The sequence below is a fragment of the Mustela nivalis genome, assembly GCF_964662115.1.
Source record: "Mustela nivalis genome assembly, chromosome: 3".
Lineage (NCBI taxonomy): Eukaryota > Metazoa > Chordata > Mammalia > Carnivora > Mustelidae > Mustela > Mustela nivalis.
Window position 1 is genome coordinate 116,725,482 of NC_139022.1, and position 23,763 is coordinate 116,749,244.

The following is a 23,763-nucleotide window of genomic DNA, read 5'->3' on the forward strand; positions in this document are numbered from 1 at the left end:
ACACAGTTCTGTCATTGACTTATTTTTAATCTCAGATAAGGCATTTAACCTGATTAAGTACCACACTTTGCCTTTTGTTAATTGTAGAGATGAAAAGACTTGTGTTCCGTACTTTAGGTATAAGAGACGTTCATTCCATGTTGCACATGAATAGATTTTGACATAAAAATTTTTTTTTTGTTTTAATTACAAGAAGCTTTTATTTATTAAAATTAAAAAAAATTGCTAATGGGATTTTATTTATTCTAAGATTTATTTATTTGAGGGTCACTTGGGTGGCTCAGTTATTAAGGATCTGCCTTCAGCTCAGGTCTTCTGGGATCGAGCTCCACATCAGGCTCCCTGCTTAGCAGGAAGCCTGCTTCTCCTTCTGCCACTCCCCCTGCTTGTGTTCCTACTCTTGCTGTCTCTCTTTATGTCAAATAAATAAATAAATAAATTTTTAAAAAAAGATTTATTTATTTGAGAGGGAGAAGGGCAAGGGAAAGAATTTCAGCAGACTCTTTTGAGTGTGGAACCCAATGAGGGGCTTGATGTGGGGCTTGACTCTTCGGGGCTCAGTCCCACAACCCAGAGATCATGACTTGAGCCAAAATCAGACACTTAACTGAGCCACGTAGATGCCCTTACAAAATAATTTTTAAAAAAGATTTTATTTATTTATTTATTTGAGAAAGAGAGTGAAAGAGTACATGAGCAGGGGTGGGGGGTGGGGCAGAGAGTGGGAGAAGTGGACTCCTGGCTGGGCAACCTGATGCAGGGCTGGATCCCAGGACCTTGAGATCATGACCTGAGCCAGAGGGAGACACTTAACTGACAGAGCCATACCCAGGCACCACCACACAAAATAATTTTAAATAAACTAAGATACCCATTATCTAAGGGAACTCTGGAGCTGAATCATTGTATAATATGAAGAATTATGTTGTGATATGAACCATTACTTTTTAAGGATTTTGTTTTAGCTTATATTTCCTTTTTTTGCTCTTCTTAAAAGTGAGGCCAATTGAATCAGTAACCTCATTCGTATGAGATTAAGGGACTTCCTATCAATATTTGAACTCTTTAGGTAGTACATATTGTACACATGTTACCATAAGTCATACCTAGTTTCTCTTGGGTCTCATATAACCTACCTGTCAGGGTCAGAGAGACTCATAGTTTTCTTATTTTGGTTTCTTTCAGTTTTTTTTTTTCCTATGGAGACTTAAACTTAGTTTACACATTATTTTAGGAAAGACCTATGAACATTTATAAACATTTGGCAGCATATCATAAAAGGCCTTTCTTTACTTATTTTTAAGTTTAATTATGTTGCTTTCTATTGAAAGTGGGTTTCTTTATTCATATAAAATATATTTGAATTAACTGCTTGATGATATCCATTAAGAGACCTCACTACCAAGTGCTTTGATTTTGGCAGGAGCACTCAAGAATGCTGTGCTATCTTTTACAACTCCCACAGCTGACCGTCCCCTACCTCTGACCACCTGCCCATCTTGGATTGCTGACTTATGCCATCCTGTTAGGAAGTCACTCAATTTGTTTAAGATGATGGCATGTGACGTTGCCCAGGGATTTTGCAGGAGGAACCTGTGAATACAGTAATTTTGAAAGCCCTAGTTGGTGAGAGGGGGAAAAGCAGGCCCTTCAGGACTGAGGTTAGATATCTTTTATGATCATGAATTGCTGTCATTAGCTTGCGAATTAAATTAGTCCAACTGTTTGCTGACAAAAACCACTCCTAAATGAGATTGCAAAAGGTTTCCATAACATTACTGTTCCTTTTGCTGAGAAAGTGTAACTACTTCTCCATGAAGCCAGACTCCTGAATCTCTTTGTAAATATAAAATTTAGAAGCTATGCCATCTAAATTTTCCAGACAACTTGAGTTTTCAGTATGTTCTAAATAGATGAATTGCAGATTGAGTATAGTAGTCCATTTCTCTATTTTGTTTTGTCTTAGATTTCTGAAAGTTCCAGGGATCTGATACTCAAAATTATAGCATCTTTTTTTTACTCACTTCATTGAAGAAACAGAATTATAGCCTTATGCCCACCGTGTGTATGCTCTTAGTATTATTTATTTCTAAGGAGCTAATGTTCTCTTTTCTTTATAGTTGACTATTTCAGCTATTCACAGAAAGTTTAATTAAAGACTTTTTATTATTACAGTAGTATAGACAATGAATAGCTCTTATTTTCTAAGAGACTAAATGTCTTTTTTGGTAATATCTCAGGGAAACTTGACAAAAAAGTTTTTTAAATTAGTTTTATTAAATGATTCTTGAATTAGGCAGCATCTCCTGTAGCAAGTAGAGGTGTTCCTGACAAAGACAACTTTGAAGTTTACGCATTTTAAGCCTTTTTCTGCCAAGGCTGAGATAACTTTCTTTTCCAAAGAAGTTGTCCTTCTTTGACATAGAATTACTGTTCTTTTTTTTTTTTTTTTTTTTTTAAAGATTTATTTTATTTATTTTAGAGAGTGAGCATGAGTGGAACACTGGAGCAGAGGGAGAGGGAGGGAAAATGCTAAGCAGACTCCGCATGTGAGACTTGATCCCATGACTCTGAGATCACAACCTGAGCTGAAACCAGGAGTTGGTGTCTTAACCGACTGTGCCACCAAGGTGCCCTTGTTCTTTTGTTATATTACATGATGGGTGGCTAGACCAGAAGTTGACAGACTTTTTCTGTAAAAGACTAGATAGATATATTAGGTTTTGTGGGCTAAATGACTCAGCTGTGCCACTGAAACTACTCAGCTGCCATTTTAGCACAAAAGCAGCCATAGAATACAGGGGAAAATGGGTGTGGCTGTGTTCCAATAATACTTTTATTTACCAAAACAGGAAGGTGGCTGGCTTTGGGTCATGAGCTGTAGTTTGCTGACTCCTGAACTAGACTATGAAGGACACCATCTTACATCTCCTTATTACTTGCAGTCTGTATAGTGCCTGGAATTTATTCATAAATATTTGTTGAGTTAATGTTGAATGAATAGATGCCGCCTAAAGAATGTATTAAAGAAAGGCATATCTTTGTTTAGGTTGTATTTTCTATTTCTTCTCCCAATTTTCTGTCTTCTCTAATCATCCCTTTAACTTTAGAACTAACATTGGCATGTTTTTGTTTTCTGTCAAAATAAGTATGCTTTAAAACCCAAATTATGCTGAAAAGAAGTCAGATGGATTAACTAGTGAATGGACAAATTGTGATACTTGCATACAGTGGAATACTACTACTCAGCATTAAAAAAGAGTGAACTATTGATATATAACAGCATGGTTGCTTTTCAAACACATTATACTAAAGGAAAGAAGTCAGACACAAAAGATGGCACATTGTATGATTTCATTTATGTAATGTTGTAGAAAAGGGAAAACTATAGGAATGTAAAGTAGATTGGTCATTGCAAGGAGCCAAGCAGTGGGGAGTTCACTGCAAAGGGATACATAAGAATTTTGGGAGGGTGCTTAGAAATGTTTTATATATTTTTTTAAGGGGGGCGTTGGAGGGATTGAGAGGAAGGACAGAGGGAGATGGAGAGAATCTTAAGCAGATTCCACACCCAGAACCCAGCTTGATGCAGGGCTCCATCTCAGGACTCTGAGATTATGACCTCAGTTGAAATCAAGAGTCAGATATCTAACTGAGCCACCCAAATACCCCAGAAATATTTTATATCTTGATTGTGATTATTATGTGGTATGATACTATACATGGGTATCGCTAAAAAAAAAAAAGTTACCATGTATAGATTATATACATTTGCCCATACTGAAAATTGATGAATTGTTCTATATATACATTATGCCTTAGTAAAGCTTTAAGAAGAATCAGACTGATCTGTATTACCACTGTAGTCAGTATTAATCACTATAAACTTAGGGGGAATAGGTATTTGTTTTTTTAACTATGAAAATACAAAATAAAAATGACTTTTTAATTTTATAAATTACAGAGACACAGCTAAGTTCTCCTGAAACGTTTGACTTGGAAAAAGAAGTCTCTCCAGGTAGCAGAGAGATCCTGGATGAAGTAAGAATAATAATGGCAGATAAGGAGGTGAATATTCTGCACAATTTTTCTTAGTATTTTCTTTCTACTGATATTCCTCTCTCTGATACAAAACTGACCTCGGCTGAAAAGATTTAGGTGACAAAAGATTGTAGTTTTGGAGGTGATTATGTCAGAGATTATTACAGTTAAGTTCAGCTCAGCACTACAGTTAAGTTCGGTTGAGCAACTGTTTCTAAAAATAGGAGTAGTTATCATTTCTTGATTTCTTAATGTGCTTTATTATTTCTGTTACACATGGGGGAAACAGAGGCTTAGAATGTTTGTCATTCATTCATACTCAAAATGCTAATAATTTGAACCTGGATCTATCTCCAGAGTCTGTGATATTTTCTTTTACATTACTGATAAGTAACAGAAATGAACAATCTTGGAAAAAGTCACTATATTTATATTATACATAACTTTCAGCTCTAATTTCTGCATGGTATCAGAAATGCAATCAGGATAGCAGCAGGAAAAAATAAGTGGATTTTTATTGGCTTTTTTACCTTTCCAGTTTCACATATCTGCCATCATCCATAAAGGTGGTTGTTAAAGTTCATACCTCTGATTGAGATTCTCAGTATATATTTTTCATGTTGAGACTTACACAATAGTTTACCAAGAATTTTAAAAAAGAATTCAGAATTTTTCAAATTTCTTGTTCTGAAAAGCAGCCTGAGAATTAAATTTTCTGTGGAAATAAATATTTTGGTTACATTTGTGTATGTTATCTTACCCTGAGCATTTAAAAATAGAGGTTTCATTCTCTTATTCCTTTTTATACTCTAGGTTTTTTGAGAACAGTTTTATAATAGAAGGTAGATCCCTTGCCTAGTCTCTGCATTGCAGGTAACTGGGTAGAAATTCTGCTTTCATGAATCATGCACACTGCTTGGTTCCTTGGAACTTGATCTGACACAACTGACAGACCAAGATTCTCTGATGCCAATGGTGGTAGGGAGGATGGTGACACTTCCTGCAACAGAGTTACTGAGGACATATCCTGCTGGATAATGTTAAAATGGCTTCCAGGGAGGGAGCAGAAACTTCTAAATGGTGATAGGGAACAGAACTAACTACAGAAGAACCCTACAATCCTTTTGTTAATGAAGGCTGATTTCTTATCCATCCATGACTGCAAAGGAGACTGTTCTTTGTTTGGGGCAAAGAGCATGAACCCTATTTAGAATTTATAGTGTATATGTCTGCACCACTACACATCAAAGGGATGGAATTATATGACCTTTCTCACATTGAATGTCCTTCTTTCATTGTTGCTGTTTGCTGGTATCTGTGGATGTCTGTTAATAGTCTTAGAATTCTGTATCCATTAAAAGATGTTAGAGATACTATAGTTTTTAAGTCATTGAGTAATCACCACTTAGTTACACGTCACTTATTAGAAAGGTAGAATCTGAATATTTTATGAGCACAAAGATAGTATAGTGGGTGTGGACTCTTGCTCTTGGAGTCTGTATATAGGGTCATTTGTCCTAAAATTTCTTGTTCATCGGAAGGTGGTTTGGTGTAGTACAAGGAGCTTGAGCATTGGAATTAGAAGAATCCCAACCCTATCACTTAATTTTGTGACCTTGGGCAAATAAATTAATTGTTTTATTCATTTCATATATTTGAAAGATATTATAGTTTATGTACTGTATGCCGGTTGTTCATTTTAGACTCTTGAAGTATAAAGATCAACAACAGCAAAACAGTGCCTGCCCTCAGAGGGTCCTGGTAAAGGAGGAGACAGACACATAGATAATTACAATGTTTCTGACAAATATAATGACAGAGGGCATTAGGGAAGCATAGAAGAGGAATGCTTTTCTGAATTTCAGTTCTTCATATGTAAAGTGGAGACAAAAAGTAATCTATTTTACTGGGTTGCTTTAAAGATTAGAGAATATGAAATGCATAGCAGAGATTTGGCACAGGAAGTAGTATGCATGTGGAACCAGTTATTATTTTACTGCTTTGTAATATATTGTGGCTATTCAGTGATATTAGCTTACTAATGACAGAATTGCTCAACAGTATTTGAGTTATTTGGAATAGCATGGCAGAACTGTAATCCTTCTTGATTTGATTTCATGCAGTCGTCAGGTTCTTTTGAAAATAATATTTTCTGAATATCTTGCCTGAGATAATCCCTTGGTTGGAGATATTCTTTTTTTTAGAAAAGTTAATAGAAGTTATTCAGAATCAAACAGTTGGTTTAGCCAGTGGTTTTTAAGTAAACTGTGTTGAGTCTTATGGAAAGAGGGGAAAGATCTAAAGAGCTTTCTAAGCTGCACACAAACTGGGTGGGGAAGGGTCAGGACTGGTGATTTGTAGGACATAACTTTTATTTTCACCCAGTTCATTTATTGAGGTAAGGTTTCTTTTGAGGTCAGAAGGTAAGGACCAACATCTAAGAGATCAAGATTCTGTGTCCAAGTATCTCTTTTGAGAAATGGCTGTATAATATTTTAAAAGAAGTAGAAGCAGTTCTTCAGAGACTGAATCCCTGACTGCACAGTCCTAATAAAAGCTGCTTCGCTTATATTTTTTCCTCTTGAAGTCCATTGTAGTTAATATTTAAATAGAACTTTTAAATGATGCTGAAAAAAATCTTACTTTATGTAAAAATGTTCAGAACCTCTCAGTTGTCTATGAATGTGATTGGAACTGGTCTTGTATTCACACTAAGACAATAATAGACTACTCCCTCTTGAATACATTAATAGTTGAAGGTACATTCCATGCATTTTTTGGAGCTGGTAATGAATACAAAGGAGTAGAGAGTGTTGGGTGTGAGCACCAGTGACATTCATGTCATACAACATTTCTGTGCTTAGCGAACTTTAGAATGCCAAGTAACTGCTCAGTTGCCATTAACTTTCAGTAACTCAAGACTACTTGCAAATTTTAGGGTATATTGATTTTTCTCCCCTCTGTTCAAATGGCTTTGCATGCCCAAGACAGCTTTGCCTTGTAAGATTTATGAACAGAAGAAGCGGGGTTTGTGAGAAGCTGAGTGACTAAGCTTGGAATAAATAACACCTAGAACTTCCAGACACACTTGGCTCTCTCCACCTTCTAGAGAAGGATAATAGAATCAGATAGTCTCCCAATATCTGGCAGGGTCAGCAACAAAGTAGAGAGGATGCTTTTTTTGCTTTTGCCACAATTTGCTAAAATAGAAATACTGAAGTTTTGATACTGCAGAATCTTGGGTTCAAGTCTAGATTGTATATTTACTAACTTTGTGATCAGCAGGTTACTTTACCTTTTATATAAACATCAATTTCCTCTTCTGTAATACTAGATCCAGTGATCCCTCTGCCAGTTGGATTGTTGTGAGTGATGGGTATGGAAAATGCCTAGCCAATCCTGGTATGGATAACGAACTCAAGCACTATTAGTTCTTATTTCATCTTTCTTCTTTTCCCCTTTCAGAATATGTCTTTTTAAGTAAAAGGCAGGTGGGTTGAAAAACGACATTTTCTGGTAGTTGTAGAAACTATTTGACTTGGTATTTAGATGGTCTGTTTCCCTCTGTTGGATTACATTCACAAGCAGTAGATTTTAGGGATGGCCTAAACAACAACAAAAACAAAAAACAAAAAACAAAACCAAAGCCCTCCTGTTGCCTCAGAGTTCAAATTATCTACCCATTGCAGTTTTGGTCTTGTTTTGATCTTTTACCAGAAGAGGGTTTATTTTTTCCCCGTAGTAAGGCATAATAATAGTCCAGGTGTTCTTTGCTCTTAAATGGAAGCAGTGCCTGTGTGGGACAGTTTCACATTGATTGGTTAGGACATGCTGTCCTTTGAAGCAAGTGTTAGGCAGTAGTGCTGCAGTGCTCATGCATATTGTTGAATTAATCACTGCAGAGTTCTTGGCTCTGACCTGTAAAGGTAAAATAAAACTGCCTCTCAGACACTGGGAACTATAGGAAAAATGGTGATTATAAAACACTGAGAGGAATAAGAGAGAGAAGGTGTAAGAATGGCTTCTGCAGAATTGTCTTAAGGACTTTTGAGTCTGCTTAAATAGTTGGGTCTTAGTTCTGTTCTGTTTCCTCTTTTAATCTAAAAGTCACAGATAAAACAGAAGAGGTGGTATGTCTTATTGGTCTAAGCTGAGGTCTAGGTCTTAAATTTTAGTTGTGCTACTTTTGCTTAGAACTCTTTTGTTTCCTAGATGGGATTGGGAGGGAGACAAACCATAAGTGACTCTTAATCTCACAAAACAAACTGAGGGTTGCTGTGGGGAGGGGGTTTGGGAGAGGGGGGTGAGGTTATGGACATTGGGGAGGGTATGTGCTATGGTGAGTGCTGTGAAGTGTATAAACTTGGCGATTCACAGACCTGTACCCCCTGGGGATAAAAATACATTATATGTTTATAAAAAAATTTTTTAAAAGGTTAATATTAAAAAAAAAATGAGCAGAAAAAAAAAAAGAACTCTTGTTTCCTAATTCCTTATGTCTGAAGTCACTTGGAATGCTCACACTTGGAATGCTCACAGTTCTTTTATGAGATTGAAAAAATTTCTTTGAGATGCTGTTGATACATAGATTGTTTGGAACACAACAGACACAACATACTGATCTTTTTTTTTTTTTTTTTTAAGATTTTATTTATTTATTTGATAGAGAGATCACAAGTAGGCAGAGAGGTGGGCAGAAAGAGGTGGGGGAAAGAGGGCTCCCTGCTGAGCAGAGAGCCTGATGAGGGTCTTGATCCCAGGACCCTGAGATCATGACCTGAGCTGAGGGCAGAGGCTTAACCCATTGAGCCACCCAGGCGCCCCGCTGATAAAGATCTTGATAAAGAGGAATGCCTTCGGGTTTTGGAGCTAAATAGTCCTTGATTTGAATTTCAGCTCTGCTTCCTATTTGTTATGTAACTTTGGGCAAATTGCTTTACTGTTTTGGGCAATACTTTCTTCATGTGTAGGAAAGGTTATGTAAATAGTTTGTAAGATTACTATGAGGATTAAATGAGTATTACACGCAGAATGTTTAGCATATAGTATACAGGTTCTGAATAACTATTAAGTATATTAGTGTATCTCCCAATCTTCAGATCTGAATTTGGCAAGCTGATTTTTTTTTTTTTTTTCAAGAGCGGGGGAGAGAGAGAGAGAGAGCATGCAGTGGGGGTAGATCAGGCTGGGCAGAGCAGGGCAGAGAGAGAGAGAATCTTCTCTGTGCTCAGCATGGAGCCTGATGTGGGGCTCAGTGTCACCACCCTGAGATCAGGACCTGAGCCAAAATGAAGAGTCGGAGGCTTAATCTACTGAGCCACCCAGTTGCCTCAGTATTGTCTCTTTGAAAGTAAATGAAATATGGGATGGAATCTCTTGCAGTTCTTTGAGGGAAAAGGTATTTTATAAAGTTAAGGTGTTACAGTTGCCATTTATTATTTTCTTCAGGTTGGTAACAGGGGAAATGCTGAGAAGGAAATACCTATTTCTACCATCTCATCCAGTACCCAGGTCTCCTGCCCGCTATGTGACCAAGGCTTCCCACCCACAAAGATTGAACGACATGCCATGTACTGCAATGGGCTGATAGGGCAAGACACAGGTAAAACTTATCAGGATTTATCAAACTCTTTTCTTTGCATGGTAGTTTTGTAATCCTGTACAGTACAGTACAGGAAAAACGGATCACTCTTCCTCAAAGTTAAAGTTGTTGGGTTCGTTTTTCTTTCTCTTATCTACTTAATTCTCTATGCTTTTCATGTTCTTTATTATTTTGGCAGGTATGCTATTTTGTTACACATACTCAGGAGAAAGGGAAGGGAAAAATCTTTCATTTTTTAATGTTTCAACTTATTCTTTGGTATATGTAGTCCAAAAATCAGTGCAATGCTATGGACCTTGTGTTTCATCTTACATATTCAGATATTGAGACTCCTTATGGAACTTGAGGAAATAAGTTCTAGAGTTGCCCATTTTTTTCAAAATTGAAGTATAGTTGACATATAGTCTTAGAAGAATTAACCATTTTTTATTCAAGATAAGTCCCTTATGGGGTTTTTTATGTGAAAGTTCTGTGTTAAAACTATAGTTAAGAAATATCCCTAATTTCAGTTCATGTCTTGTATTCTCTGCTGCGTCATTCTGGACTATTGGTTACTTTTTGAAGAGAACGTGAAAGATATTGATTTGGGTGCAGTGTGAGTTACTGACCAAGAGAATCTGCTTGTTCATCACATCCTGTGAATTACCACCCCTAATCTTGCCTTTCTGTATATTTCTAAATATAATAGTATCAGCTCAGCTCTCTGTGGTCCAGCGTGTTGAATATAACCATACCTTAGATGATTGCAAGTGTTGCATGTCTCAGTCCTATTTGATTCCCATAACTTAGAAGTATTTAATCTGAAATTGTATAATTGTGAGGTATTTTATAGGTTAAGATTTCTGGGAAAAGGGGCGCCTGGATGGCTCATTTAAGATGTCTTAAGAGGTTAAAGCCTCTGCCTTCGGCTCAGGTCATGATCTCAGGGTTCTGGGATCAAGACTCGTGTTGGGCTCTCTGCTCAGCAGGGAGCCTGCTTCCCCCCTTCTCTCTGCCTACCTCTCTGCCTACTTGTGATCTCTGTCAGATAAATAAATAAAATCTTAAAAAAAAAAAAAGATTTCCAGGAAAAAAGGCACATGGTATTTAATTTTTCTGAAGTAATATTATTTTTATTTATTATGTAAGGTAGTACCTAAGCTTATAATTTAAATAAATTTGTTGATTTTTTTATTATAAAGTAATCATGTTCATTGTAATAATTGCTTTTATTTATGAACACTTAAAGTGAGTCAGATACTACTTACATAAATGGGACCATATTCAGTATACACACACACACACTCAGTATATATATTATTCTACAACTTGCTTTTTTTAAAATTTAGCAGTAAATTTAGATCTTTCTATGGACAGATATATTTTTTACATAATTGAGATCTTACTATCTATAAAATTTTGTATTTTGTTTTTTCTACTAATAGCATAAAATTTCTCCCATGTCACTAAAGTTATGTGTAAAAATATTTTTAATGCTTACATAATATTCTTTAATCTGAATTGCCTCCACTTACTTAGCTGTTGTGTATTTAGCATGTTTCAGCCACATTATACTTATATGTCGCTGAGCCTTTTGTGCCTAAAGTTGTTATATTTTGTGGTTATTTCCCAAGGATATAATGTTATACTAGTTTAGGTGGTAGTAAAAAAGATGGGCTTTGGAATCTAGTCAGTTTGAGGTTAAATCTCATCTTTGTCACTTACCAGTGTGTGATTTTGTGCTAGTTTCCTAGCTTCCCTTTATGCAGCTAGCTGGTTAATAGTAAGGACTTTATTTGATTTTTGTGAGGTTAAATGAGATATTTTAAGGAAAGTGCATAGGACTGTACCTAACACAGAGTAAATACTTAAGGCCTTTTAGCTGCTGTTACTGTTCCCTGTAGTAGAATTACTGGGTCAGAGATTTTGTCATCATTTTTAAGTGTTATTTTAATAGCATGGTTATCTTTTAAATATAGTGAAAGTTGAAGACCTAAATCTGGACATTATCTCTTTTGAGTAGAAGAACACTGAAGGACTAGGGTTCTAGATGTAATTTTAATTTGACATAGCTCTTCAGGTCTGATTTTTTTTTTTTTAGCAGAGAGTTCCAGTGACTGAAAGAATTCTGGGGATGGACATTTGGTGACCAGAGAAGGAAAATACTATCTTGCCTATCTCACCGTGCTTACTCAACTGGTATTAGTTATGAGTCAACAACTTACTCAGCATTGAGATCCAAAAATAAATGAATTTGAGAAGCTGAATGTACCTTGAGCGCTAGGAAAGATAACCTTCTTCTGGTCAGAGTTATTAGGTAAAGGGTAGTATAAAATGGTTCCTACTGACACCTCTGAGACTGAACTCTCATTGTTTGTGGTTAAATAGCAGGTTTTGGTATTGATAACTGTCCAAAGACATCTTTCAGCTATGTAATACTTATCTTTTAGCCTGTTTTTCCTTACTAGGATGTGATGGGGCAACTCACAGCCCCACATACTTGCTGTTGAAATTGATTCAGACTTGTTTCTGAGTATTCTGAAACCAAATGCAGACTTATATCACCAGAGCCAGGATTTCTCATTGAACTTATTGAGAAGCTGAGACCATCAGGTGGGCAAAGGAGACTGTCATTCATTCAGGGAAAGCCTTTCAGATTCTCTTTATTCCCCTGGAACAAGGGCCAGTGACCCTGTATAATGCTGCTCAATGGGATTTACAATCTGGTTGTTAGGACTCTTTCAGATATAGATATATGTATGTATGTTTTCTGATAGACTTGGAAACCTGTATATTCTCAGCACTGTATGTCTTATAGCTCTGATCCAGATGTCTCAGACCTCCATGCAAAGATGTCTACTGTGTCCTGAATGACAGTAACACTTTATAAATTATTTATTTATTTTAATAAATATTTTTAGAAATATTTCATAAATATTTTTGGAAACGTTTATTTATTTTTTATTTGAATAAAATAAAATTTTTATTTTATTTTTTTATTTTTAAATTTATTTGAGAGAGCAGGTGCTCACCTGAGGTTGGTGGGAGGGCCAGCGGGAGAGCATACTATGCAATGAGCTTGGAGCCCAATTCGGGGCTTGATCCCATGACTCATGAGATCATGACCTGAGCTGAAATCAAGGATTGGACACCCAACTGACTAATCTCCCAGGTGCCTCAAAACTTTCTTTTTCATAGGGAGGAGATATGTTTTAAAAATTCATTCAGGAGTGTAACTAGAATACTATAAATTTCAACAACAACTTGTCTACCTAGAATGAGAAATTTGATCCCTTTCTATCACCTATTGCCTTCCTCCTCAATGTTAGTTCATCCAGATACTTACAGAACATTTTTCTTTTCTTAATGGTGATAGAACTTATGTGGATTACTAAAGAAGTTTAAGACAGAATTTCTGCCATTAAGGAGCTTGCAGTCTCACTGGGGAGATAAGCATTAACCTAAGAAATTCATTAACAAGATGACACAAAGTCAATGATAATGTACTCAAATGAATGATTCTGACAGTAAGTTCAATAGGAAAAAGGAGAGCTGCAGTGAATAAGGGTGATGTCTCGGAGAGGATGAGTTTAGCCTGGGCTGGGAAGGCTGGACGGGTTTGGATAAATCCACGGCAAAGTAGGGGGCCCTTTCTCCTCCTATAGGTTAGATAAGATAGGAAGCAAGGGAAACAGCCACTAAACAACAGCTTCCACTTAATCTTCCTAGTAGTGTTAACTTGCTAACCTAAAATAACTCTCTATGACCCTATAAGAGAATTTGGAACAGGGAGTCCCCACTGGAACTGTCCCACTCTTTGCTTATTCCTGTGTCCTAGGAACAGAGTTTGGGGATATAGGTGGGGTGGGGAAGTAGAGTAATTATGTAAAGCACCTCCTAGTGTGCCATGTGCCTGCCATATTGTAGGTCCTCAATAAGTTTGCTGTGTTTGTTTTTTTTCCCACCGGCTTTCCTCCCTGTCTTCCTTGCCAGAGATAGTAGTGATTGTTCTGATTCCTCTCACATATTATGACTGGAATCAGAGACCAAGCCCTCAACTTAGTTTTTGGTAAAAGGGAGTCTCTCCTGCCATGGAAAGGAAAGAGTTATTCTTGAAAACATGTAAACTAGACTGAGAGACTGTTAGCCCAAATGCCTAAGGGAGTGGAGTAAGAGAGAGGACTTACCTCCCAGAGTTAGGTGTCCAGCTCTCCCTTCCTTCCTGTTTTCACCCAAATCTGATCCTAGACATGCTTGATTTGGCTGTAAAATAAATAGTAATTAGAGTCATTTACATGAAGTGTCTACCATTTATGCCTAGTTACCATGCAGCACAATAACAATTATGCATATCATTAAATATGTGTCTGATTAACTTTGCTGTAAGTTTTATTTGATTATTATACTACACTCTGGGTAAGTTGGCTCAGTCTGCTCAGTTTGTTGCTCAATGACATGGCTATCCACAAGGATGGAAAATTAGAGGGAGTGAGTGTTCTTTAAATGCATTGTTTGAGGGAAGAAGATTTGCTAAATTAATCTAGACTAGGACAAAGGCAGGTTGCCTTTGTATTTGCTTTCTGAAAAATGTGTTTGAGACCATTTTTATTTAAACATTTAGGAAGACTGAAGCTCTCCATTTACTCATTCAGTAATTAATAAATAATTGCTCTATACCAAGTACTATGAACAGACTATACAAAGAACAGAGTATACAAAGCTCCTGCCCTCAGTTTATATTCTAGCAGTGGGGTATTGACAATAAATAAATAAATATAGCATATGGTATGTATGTTATATTAATAATATTAATATAAATAAACATGCAGTATATTAAGTGGTGATAAGTATTTTGGAGAAGAAAAGAAAGCAGAGGACGAGGAGGTTAGGGAGTACTGAGGTCAGGAGGTAGCAATTTAGAATAGGTGGTCAGGGAAGGTCCCATTGTGAAAGTGACATCTGAGCAGAGACCTAAAGTAAGTGAGGAGTTTCAAGGCGGAGAGGAGAGTGGTTACAGGTAGGGGGAACAGTAAGTGCAAAAACCTTTGGTTGTGAACAGCCTTGGTGTGTATGAGGAATGACAAGCCTGTGTGGCTGGAGTAAAGTAAGTGAGGGAAAGATAAACAATGAGATTAGAGAGGTGATTGGGGAGGGGATGCATGGACAGATTGGATAGGGTTCTTAGGCCATAGTAAGAATTTTAGCTTTTACTCTGAGCAAAGGGCAGGGTGTCGGGGAGAGCCATTGGAGGGATTTGAGCAAAGAATGAATTAGTATTGGAGCAAAGGATCACTCTGCTGTATGTATAGATTGTGGGGGTGGGGGATAAGAGTGGTGGCTGGGAGAACATCCAACATTTTATTTTTGGCAGTATGATAGAATGGGAGAAACATGGGCTTTGGAACTAGACAGATCTGAATTTAAATTTCAGCTGTAATACTTGTCATCTGGATAATATTTGACAAATGACCTCACCTTTTTGAGGATCAGATGCCTTGTTTGTAAAATTAGTTTGACATCATTAGGATTATCATAAGAATCAGAGACATTTTAGGGGCACCTGGGTGGCTTAGTCAGTTAAGTGTCTGCCTTCAGCTTAGGTCATGATCCAGGAGTCCCAGGATTGAGCCCTATACTGGGCTTCTTGCTCAGAGAGAAGTCTGTTTCTCATACTCTCTCTGCTCCCCCCAACCCCATGCTCTCTCTCTCTCTCTCTCACTCTCCCTCTCAAATAAATAAATAAAATACTTAAAAAAAATCAGAGATACTTTATAAAGTACCTAGCCCTATGCCTAGCATGCAGTAAATGTTCAATAAATGGTAGCTGCTGTTATTAACTGAATATTATTCCTGCCTGTGTAGTCTTTCTGAAGTCTCTGTCTGTGTGCCAATACGTAAAGGATAAGCCATCAGCCAGGTAGAGCTAAGGGCAAGATGAAAGGCAAGGATGTGGTAAGTTGGTAAGAATAATAAGCTAGTGAGAAATAGATTGTAGAAGATTTAGGGGAGCTGAAGGCATTAGCTGTGTACACGTTGAGCCTAGATACAGAGGTGTGGCTTAGAGTCAGGATATTGTTAAGAGTAGATATTCTCTTCATGGATATCTCCCAGAAAAGTAATAATGGGTAAGTGGGTGGATGGAGGTCAGAGTCCTTGCTGTAGACAGACTTGCCTAACAGCTAATAGAGGACTGAGGCCTAGAATAGGCTTGACTTGGGTGATTCAGCAAAAATCATAAAACCTGAACATCTCTAATGAAAAAAATTTTTTAATTAGACAAAATTTGACTATTTTTGTTTTATATACCTGAATTTATCTACCTGACTCTAGTTTGTGCCCCTACTTAGTCTTCTCACTTGTGTTAATATGGCTTTTGTTGTACCTAGGAGGTTAGATTAACTATATTCCTATTGACCCCTAACTATTGAGGTATTAACAATTGGGAAATAGCATAGGTTTAGTAAAAATAACATGGATTTTGGAGACAGAGGCCTGTGGGGAGATACACAAATCCAAGCATATTGAGATTATAGTGCAGTTGGGCAGGAAAAGGCTTGCACATGAATAACTGTAACACAGGTTAGAATTACTAATGGACATACAGTCTCTGAGGAAATGTGATTAGAGACTAAGATAGAAGGGCATTAATGTAAAAGGCAAAATCACATAAAAAATATGAATAGTATACAGGAAAGAACAAGTGATTCAGTGAGGTTGTAGTATGGGCAGTACGAAAGAAAATAGTAGGCAATTGCAGAATGACAAATTAACTTGAAATATGTTGGTTAATATAGGGTAGAGTTTTTTTAAACTGTAAAATAATTTTTTGTGTTTACTTCACTATAGTATATAGGACTCTCTGGGATGTAAGTGTTAAAAATATTATTCAAGTAACCTTTGAGCAAAAAACAAGTTAGTTTGCATGATAATTGGGAAGTCTGGCGTAGGTTTCAGACAGAGCTCGATCTAGGGTCTCAGATGATGTCTCTCCTCCATCTCTTGACTCTGCTTGTCTGTATTCAATAGATAGGTCTTTTCAAGGATGAACAAGATGTCTGCCTGCAGCTGTAGACTTAGCCTTTAATGGAAAGAAGGAGTGCTTTCTCCTGAAACTATAAGTCATTCTAGATAAAGACTTTTGATTAGGCTTTATTTGATTTAAGTGTCCATCTATGGTCTAGTCACTGTAATCAAGTAGATGGGTACGCATTGTTTATAAGTCAGAACGAGTAACAGAAAACCCTATTGATATCTGTGACAAAATTCTTTAAGTCACAGTAACACAAAACACCATTAACAATGGGTTTAATATATAGGGTTTCTTTTTCTCACATAACAAGGTATCTAAAATGAGGCAGTAGCTCAGCAATGTTAATGAGAATTTAGGCTTTTCTCTTTTGGCTCTACAACCCTTGACTTTTAGTTTCTTGAGTCATGGTTTCAAGATGGCTTTTATTTTTATTTTATTTTTTAAATATAATTTGTTGAATTGCAGGTATGTAGAGCTTATTTTTTTTTTTTAAGATTTTATTTATTTATTTGTCAGAGAGAGTACACACAAGCAGGCAAAGTGGCAGGCAGAGGCAGTGAGAGGAGCAGGCTCCCTGCCAAGCAAGGAGCCCGATGTGGAACTCGATCCCAGGACCCTGGGATCATGACCTTAGCCGAAGGCAGCCGCTTAACCAACTGAGCCACCCAGGTGGCTTTTTTTTTTTTTTTTTTCCAAATCTTTAGACCTCAAGTCTGTGTTCCAGGCAGGGGTCAAAGGGACAAGGCTGTAGATTTTGACTATTGCGGTCTAATACTTCTGTATTTAGGAATCTAATATTCTTATAATCTTGTGGAATTAGGTCAGTTTTTTTTTTTTTAAGATTTTATTTATTTATTTGACAGAGAGAGATTACAAGTAGGCAGAGAGGCAGGCAGAGAGAGGAGGAAGCAGACTCCCTGCTGAGCAGAGAGCCCGATGCGGGACTCGATCCCAGAACCCTGAGATCATGACCTGAGCCGAAGGCAGCGGCTTAACCCACTGAGCCACCCAGGCGCCCAAGTCAGTTTTAAATTTAGTATTTGTTTATGTCTTTTGTTGTTTGTATGTCTTTATGTGTATAAAATTATACTGTCTTCGAAGTCATTGATTAATTTGCTTTGTATAGTGATTCAACTTAACAGAAATTTTTGTGTTCTGCTAAATTATTTAGTGAAGTGTTGTGCTGGGGGTTCTCAAGAGGTGGTAAAGGGATATGAGAGAGCCAACTGGGACCTCAGATTTATATTCAGGGAATTTACAGTCCAGTGTAGCAAATAGACTTGGGCATAGCTAAGTATGATAACAAATCAGCTGAAGTACTAAAATAGAGGCACTAACCACTTAAAAAGGTGGAAGGGATTACTTTTGGTTGGCAAGAAAAAGAACAGATTCTTATTTAAGTGTTCCCCTAATATCAAGCATGGATTTTCTACCTTTTTTTTTTTTTTTTTTTTTTCTGTTAAACATAAATATCTAAGATAGCATGAGCCTTGGGGTGCCTGGCTGGGTCAGTCCGTGGAGCATGTGACTCTTGATCTTGGGGTTATGACTTGAAGCCCCACATTGGGTGTAGAGATTACTTAAAAAATAAAATGTTTTAATAAAGAAAATTGAGCATGCTGGTGGTGTAAGCACTGTCTGAATTTCTGTTTAGCATTACTTCTTTAAACTAGGATTACTAAAAGTGGAATTACTGGATTATATCTATAAAGTTTTAAGATTGCTTTCTAGAAAGATTTCAGTCATTTCAATTCTCACCACTAGCATAGGAGACTGTTATCGTCACAACACCATTCCAAATGCTGAGGAATATTTTTTTTTTCTTTTTTACAGATCTTGGCCTATTTGATAGTTAAATAATGTCATTTTACTATACTTTGTATTTCTTTGATTAGTAGTAATTTGAGATGTTTTTCTTTTTTAAAAAAGCCAATTTGTCTTTCTTCTTTGAAGAATTGTTCTCTCAACTTTGCCCAAGTATCTTTTGGGTTCCTAATCATTTATATGAGTTCTTTATAAATGATTTGCCTTTTGCTTCCAGGGTGCTTTCCAGGTTTTTTCTATCCATCCATCCATCCATTTTCACCAAATTCCCAGATTTTTGCAGCCTGAGACAGTAACCTCCTTGTGTGAATACTGTCGAAGCTTTTATTTCTTAAACAGGAGTGCTGATTCTGTAGGAAGATCTAATTGGTGTGAATAGAGGTGGCACTGATATGGGAAAAGAGTATTGGAATCCAAGCAGAATTAAGGGACGGGGTGGGCATCAAGGAGAAAGGATAAAGAATTTATTGCTATTGATGAGGTAGGAGAAGGTTGTGGCCTGGTACGAGTCAGCAGGAGGAATCGGCAGGAGCCAGATGCCCAAACTGGTATGCTATTTAGTAGATTCCTCTTTGATAACTTGACCCCAGAACTGTTTGGCATTTTCTGGAATAGCCACCATCTTATTTGAATGCTTATTGACATAGCTACTGGATGAACGCTTAGACCAGTACTTTCATCCCAGACTTGTTAAGTTGCACTGCATGTAACCCTTCTTCTCTTGTATTAATAATGTAGCAGCAGTGTTCTTCTTCCCTCCCTTCCCCTTGCATCTTGGTTGTCTTCTGCCAACTTCTGTTCAACCTTTCTGTGGAACATTTCCTCATATCTGCTCCATTGTGATACAGTAATAAAATTGTGTGATTTGGCATATGAAATGGCAGTCTGACTGTAGTCTGGGTCTGCTTGAGTCCTAGGTGCCTTTACTCTTCTCATCGTATTCCTTTTAACATTGACTTTGTCTTTCTTCAGTTACCCCTGCTCGTTGTGCCTTGCTGCTAAAGAGCCAGACCTCAGGATTTCTTTTAACAGTTTTCTTCTGCCAGATGTGCTTATTCTTTCCTTGAAAAATAAAATAGCTCTTATTAACACCTGAGTTAATACCCAAAGCATTATGTGTTGAAGGAGTATTATCAGCTAAAAACCACTTTAGATAAGTTCTCATCTCAGACTTCATGATCTAGTCACACCTTTTAATTCAGCATCTAGAGCATTTTGAGAAAGAAGAAAGTTCAAGGAATTAATATTAGATAAGTCATTTCCATTAGAACTACCTTAGGGCCATAGACAGGACTTTAGTTACCTTAGAAGATAAGTATTAGTGTTATCTTCACTTTATTCACAAGGAAACTGTCATCGGAGAGTTTTAGTACTTGTCCAGCATCAGATAGTTAATAAGCAAGTAGAACCAGGGCCAAAGCTCAAGTTGGCTTGATTCCAGGGCTAGCATTCTTCATTGCTACAGGTTGTATCTGCCTTCCCATGTCTGGAGATGGGAATATACATAGTCAGGAAAGTTTGAGGAGACCATGAAAGCCTCAGCCAGTTTTAGGAAGCCAGAGTACTAGAATCCTTCATCCCTGAATGCAAACATGAAATCTGATCTCATCAGAATTGACCTTGTCAGCTTTTCAGTTACCTGGAAAAAACTATTTGGTGGATCCAGACTACTTCCTAGTGAACAGAGTTGATAATGACGTAAGTTACCTCAGAAAAGCATGTGTGCAAAGTGAAAGGATCAGATGCTATCAGAATTACTTCTGGTGGTGGCTGTGGAAATTGTCCATTCACAGGCTGACTTGTTACTAAGGAGTCTAAGTGCATAATATAAAGGAAACACTTGATAGCAAGGTACTATTTTTCCATTAAGTAAAAGGATTTAATTTGCTGAGTCTTTACAAATCATACCTAGTATCAACCAGTAAGAGCTACCATTTATGAGTACCTGCTATATACCAGGAACTGTGCTTTTTATATGTTTTGCATTAATTCTCATAACAACCTTTGAAGCAGATATTATTCCACTTTTATAAAAGAGGAAACTGATGAAAATAATTTGAGGAAAAATTATTTCCCCAATATCACATACCTAGAAAGTGGCAGAACTGAGCTATACAATCAGCTTTATCATTATTATTATTATTATTATTATTATTATTTATTTTTTACACAACAGCCTTAATTAAAAAGCTTGTACTGCAAAGACTTATCCAGGAATGTTCAGGTGAAAAAAAACAAAAACAAGATTCAGAACACTAAATTTAATATAATAGTCAATATATCATTTTAAGAATTTACATTAAAACTGTATATTTCTATAAGAACAAACAGAATATAATTTTGAGAATAAGGGTTCTTCTTGGTGGAGGTAGGTGGAGGCAAAGGTTGGGATCAGAAGTACACAGTTAAATAATCAGTTTTGAGAATAGTGTAGTTTTTAAGTTGGGTGATTGGTTTGGATATATTTTCTTTTGTATGTATTATTAGCATTTTAAAGAGCTTATATGTTTCTATTACACTTCTCGTCTTTCATTTCACTTCTATAGGAGCCTTGATGAAGCAGCCACTAGTAAAATTCAGAAAAGTTCAGAGGTTTTTTTTCCTCCATACAAAACACACTTAGTATTACCTTAATTTAGGCTCTGATGACAGTATGCGACCACTGATATAATTGCCATTAATGATTTTTTTTTTAAAGATATTATTTATCTGACAGAGAGAGACACAGCGAGAGAGGGAGCAGAAGCCGAGGAAGTTGAGGAGGGAGAAGCAGGCTTCCTGCCAAGCAGGGAGCCTGATGCGGGGCTTGATGTGGGGCCTGATGTGGGCCTCAATGTGGGCCTCAATGTGGGGCTTGATTCCAGGATCCTAGAATCCATGACCTGAGCCGAAGGTAGATGCCTAACGACTGAGCCACCTAGCCTCCCCTACCATATTGATTTTTAAGAGAGAAGCCTCTTGGGGCTTTTTTTGGGTTCTTTATATTTGTGCTACCTTTCATACCAGTTTCTTAAAAAGAAAACAGCCAGCTTAATTTTTACTATTGTCTTGTAGAAGGACCATGGGTTGTGTTTGTTTTAAATACAAACATAAAATTTGACATAAAAATTGAGAAATAGTAGTACTTTGAACCCCAGCATCCACCCATTCATCAACTCATTGTCACTGCTGTATTACCTATATTCCATCCGTAACCTCCTCTCCACAGATTATTTTAAATCAGATCCCACATATCCTTTCATTATATTATTACTGAGTATCCTTGGAAGATAAGATCTGTTTATTTTTTAATTTTATTTTTTAATAGATTTTATTTGAGAGAGAGAACACTAGAAGGGTAGAGGGAGAGAATCTTTAAGCAGACTTTCTCCTGAGCACGGAGCCCAACGCAGCCTGGATCTCATGACCCATGAAATTATGACTTGAGCTAAAACTGAGAGAATTGGATGCTAAACCAACTGAGCCACCCAGGCACCCCAAGATCTCTTTAAAAGAAAAGCCAATCTAACCATTATACTGTTATACCTAAAAATTATTATCATCAAATATTTGGTGAGTTCACATCTCCTTGAGTCTCCTGATTTTTTGAAATCAGGATCCAGTGAGGTTTATACAATGTAGAGAGTTTTTGATACTGATCTCTTAGGCACTCTTAATTTACAGGAGTCACACCTGCAAAGTGTTCCTTTTTAAGACTTAAAACACTCATGATTTCTACAGATAAGTTTAGGATTGTTATTAACAGTAACTGTGTCATAGTCATTTTTATTCCCTCCATAGAATCTTAGCAGTGCTATCCAGGTAGGCCCTCTGAAAATGTACTCTTTTAAAGACAGAGTTGACAAACTTTTCTTATGGGGACAGATAGTAAATATTGTAGGCTTTGCAGGCCTTATGGTCTCTGTCACAGCTATACAACTCATAGCAATCTCATAGCACAAAAGCAGCTGGAGATAATAAGTAAATGAATTAGGTGGCCATGTTCTAGTAAAGGTTTATTTCTAAAAACAGGTAGTCAGCCCATAATTTGCCTATCCCTGTTCTACAGCATTGGTTTTTCAGAATGTGTTCTACAGATCATGAGAGTTCTGTGAAGGTGTGGAAAGGGTATGGTAGCCAGTACTAGTATTGTTATAAGACTCTACCTTTACCACCTACCTCATTCATAACTCTGCTTTTGAGTTTTTATATATTGTGTGTCAAATGAGATTTTATTTGAAAACAGAATTCTTTCATTTAGGAAGAAAGAGTTTTAGAATACAGGTCTTTAGCATATTCCTAGTCTTTATAACAGTGACTCCTGTTACTATTGCTTTGTGTTAAGCACTGTGCACTTATTTGTACTTCCCGTTATCTCATCTGATCTTTGTAGCAACCTTAAAATTAAATTCTGTCATTCCCAAGGAGTAGTAGGGAACTTTGTCAAAATCACCAAGCTAGTCTCTCTCTCTGCCTGTCTCTCCATCTACTTGTGATTTCTCTCTGTCAAATAAATAAATAAAATCTTAAAAAAAAAAAAAAAAAAAAAAAAAAGGGGCGCCTGGGTGGCTCAGTGGTTTAAGCCGCTGCCTTCGGCTCAGGTCATGATCTCAGGGTCCTGGGATCGGGTCCCGCATCGGGCTCTCTGCTCGGCGGAGAGCCTGCTTCCCTCTCTCTCTCTCTGCCTGTCTCTCCATCTACTTGTGATTTCTCTCTGTCAAATAAATAAATAAAATCTTTAAAAAAAAAAAAAAAATCACCAAGCTAGTAAATTGGATTGTTTGACCTTTTTTTTTTTTTTTTTTAAAGATTTACTTACTTGAGTTAGAGAGGGGCAGAAGGAGAGAGAATCTTAAGCAGACTCCCCACTGAGCAATAGAGCCTAATGCAGGGCTCCATCTCATGACCCTGAGATTATGACCTAAGCCAGTATTAAGAGTTGGAGGCTTAACCAACTGAGCTACCCAGGTGCCCCTGGTTTGTGTGGCTTTTTATTACTAAGACAGGAATTCTCTGTATGTCCTGAATACTAGTCATTTGTCACACATGTTCTTCTTCTTTTTTTTTTTTTTTTTTTTTTTAATTTTATTTATTTGACAGAGAGAGATCACAAGTAGGCAGAGAGGCAGACAAAGAGAGAGGAGGAAGCAGGCTCTCAGCTGAGCAGAGAGCCTGATGCGGGGCTCGATCCCAGGACTCTGGGATCATGACCTGAGCCGAAGGCAGAGGCTTTAACCAACTGAGCCACCCAGGCGCCCCTTGTCACACATGTTCTTAAGACAATTTTTTAGTCTGTGACTTGCCTATT

At 37.0% G+C, this 23,763-nt stretch overlaps 1 protein-coding gene across 7 annotated transcripts in view; it reads left to right on the forward strand.

Moving 5' to 3' along the window:
* UIMC1 (ubiquitin interaction motif containing 1) overlaps positions 1–23,763 on the forward strand; it is a 173,772-nt gene that overhangs the window by 124,355 nt on the left and 25,654 nt on the right. For all 7 annotated transcript variants that reach the window (XM_082723139.1, XM_082723144.1, XM_082723142.1 and 4 more), the window contains 2 exons: positions 3,965–4,068; positions 9,490–9,643. In XM_082723139.1, the coding sequence (XP_082579265.1) occupies positions 3,965–4,068; positions 9,490–9,643 (258 nt within the window). The remainder of the gene's footprint in view (positions 1–3,964; positions 4,069–9,489; positions 9,644–23,763) is intronic.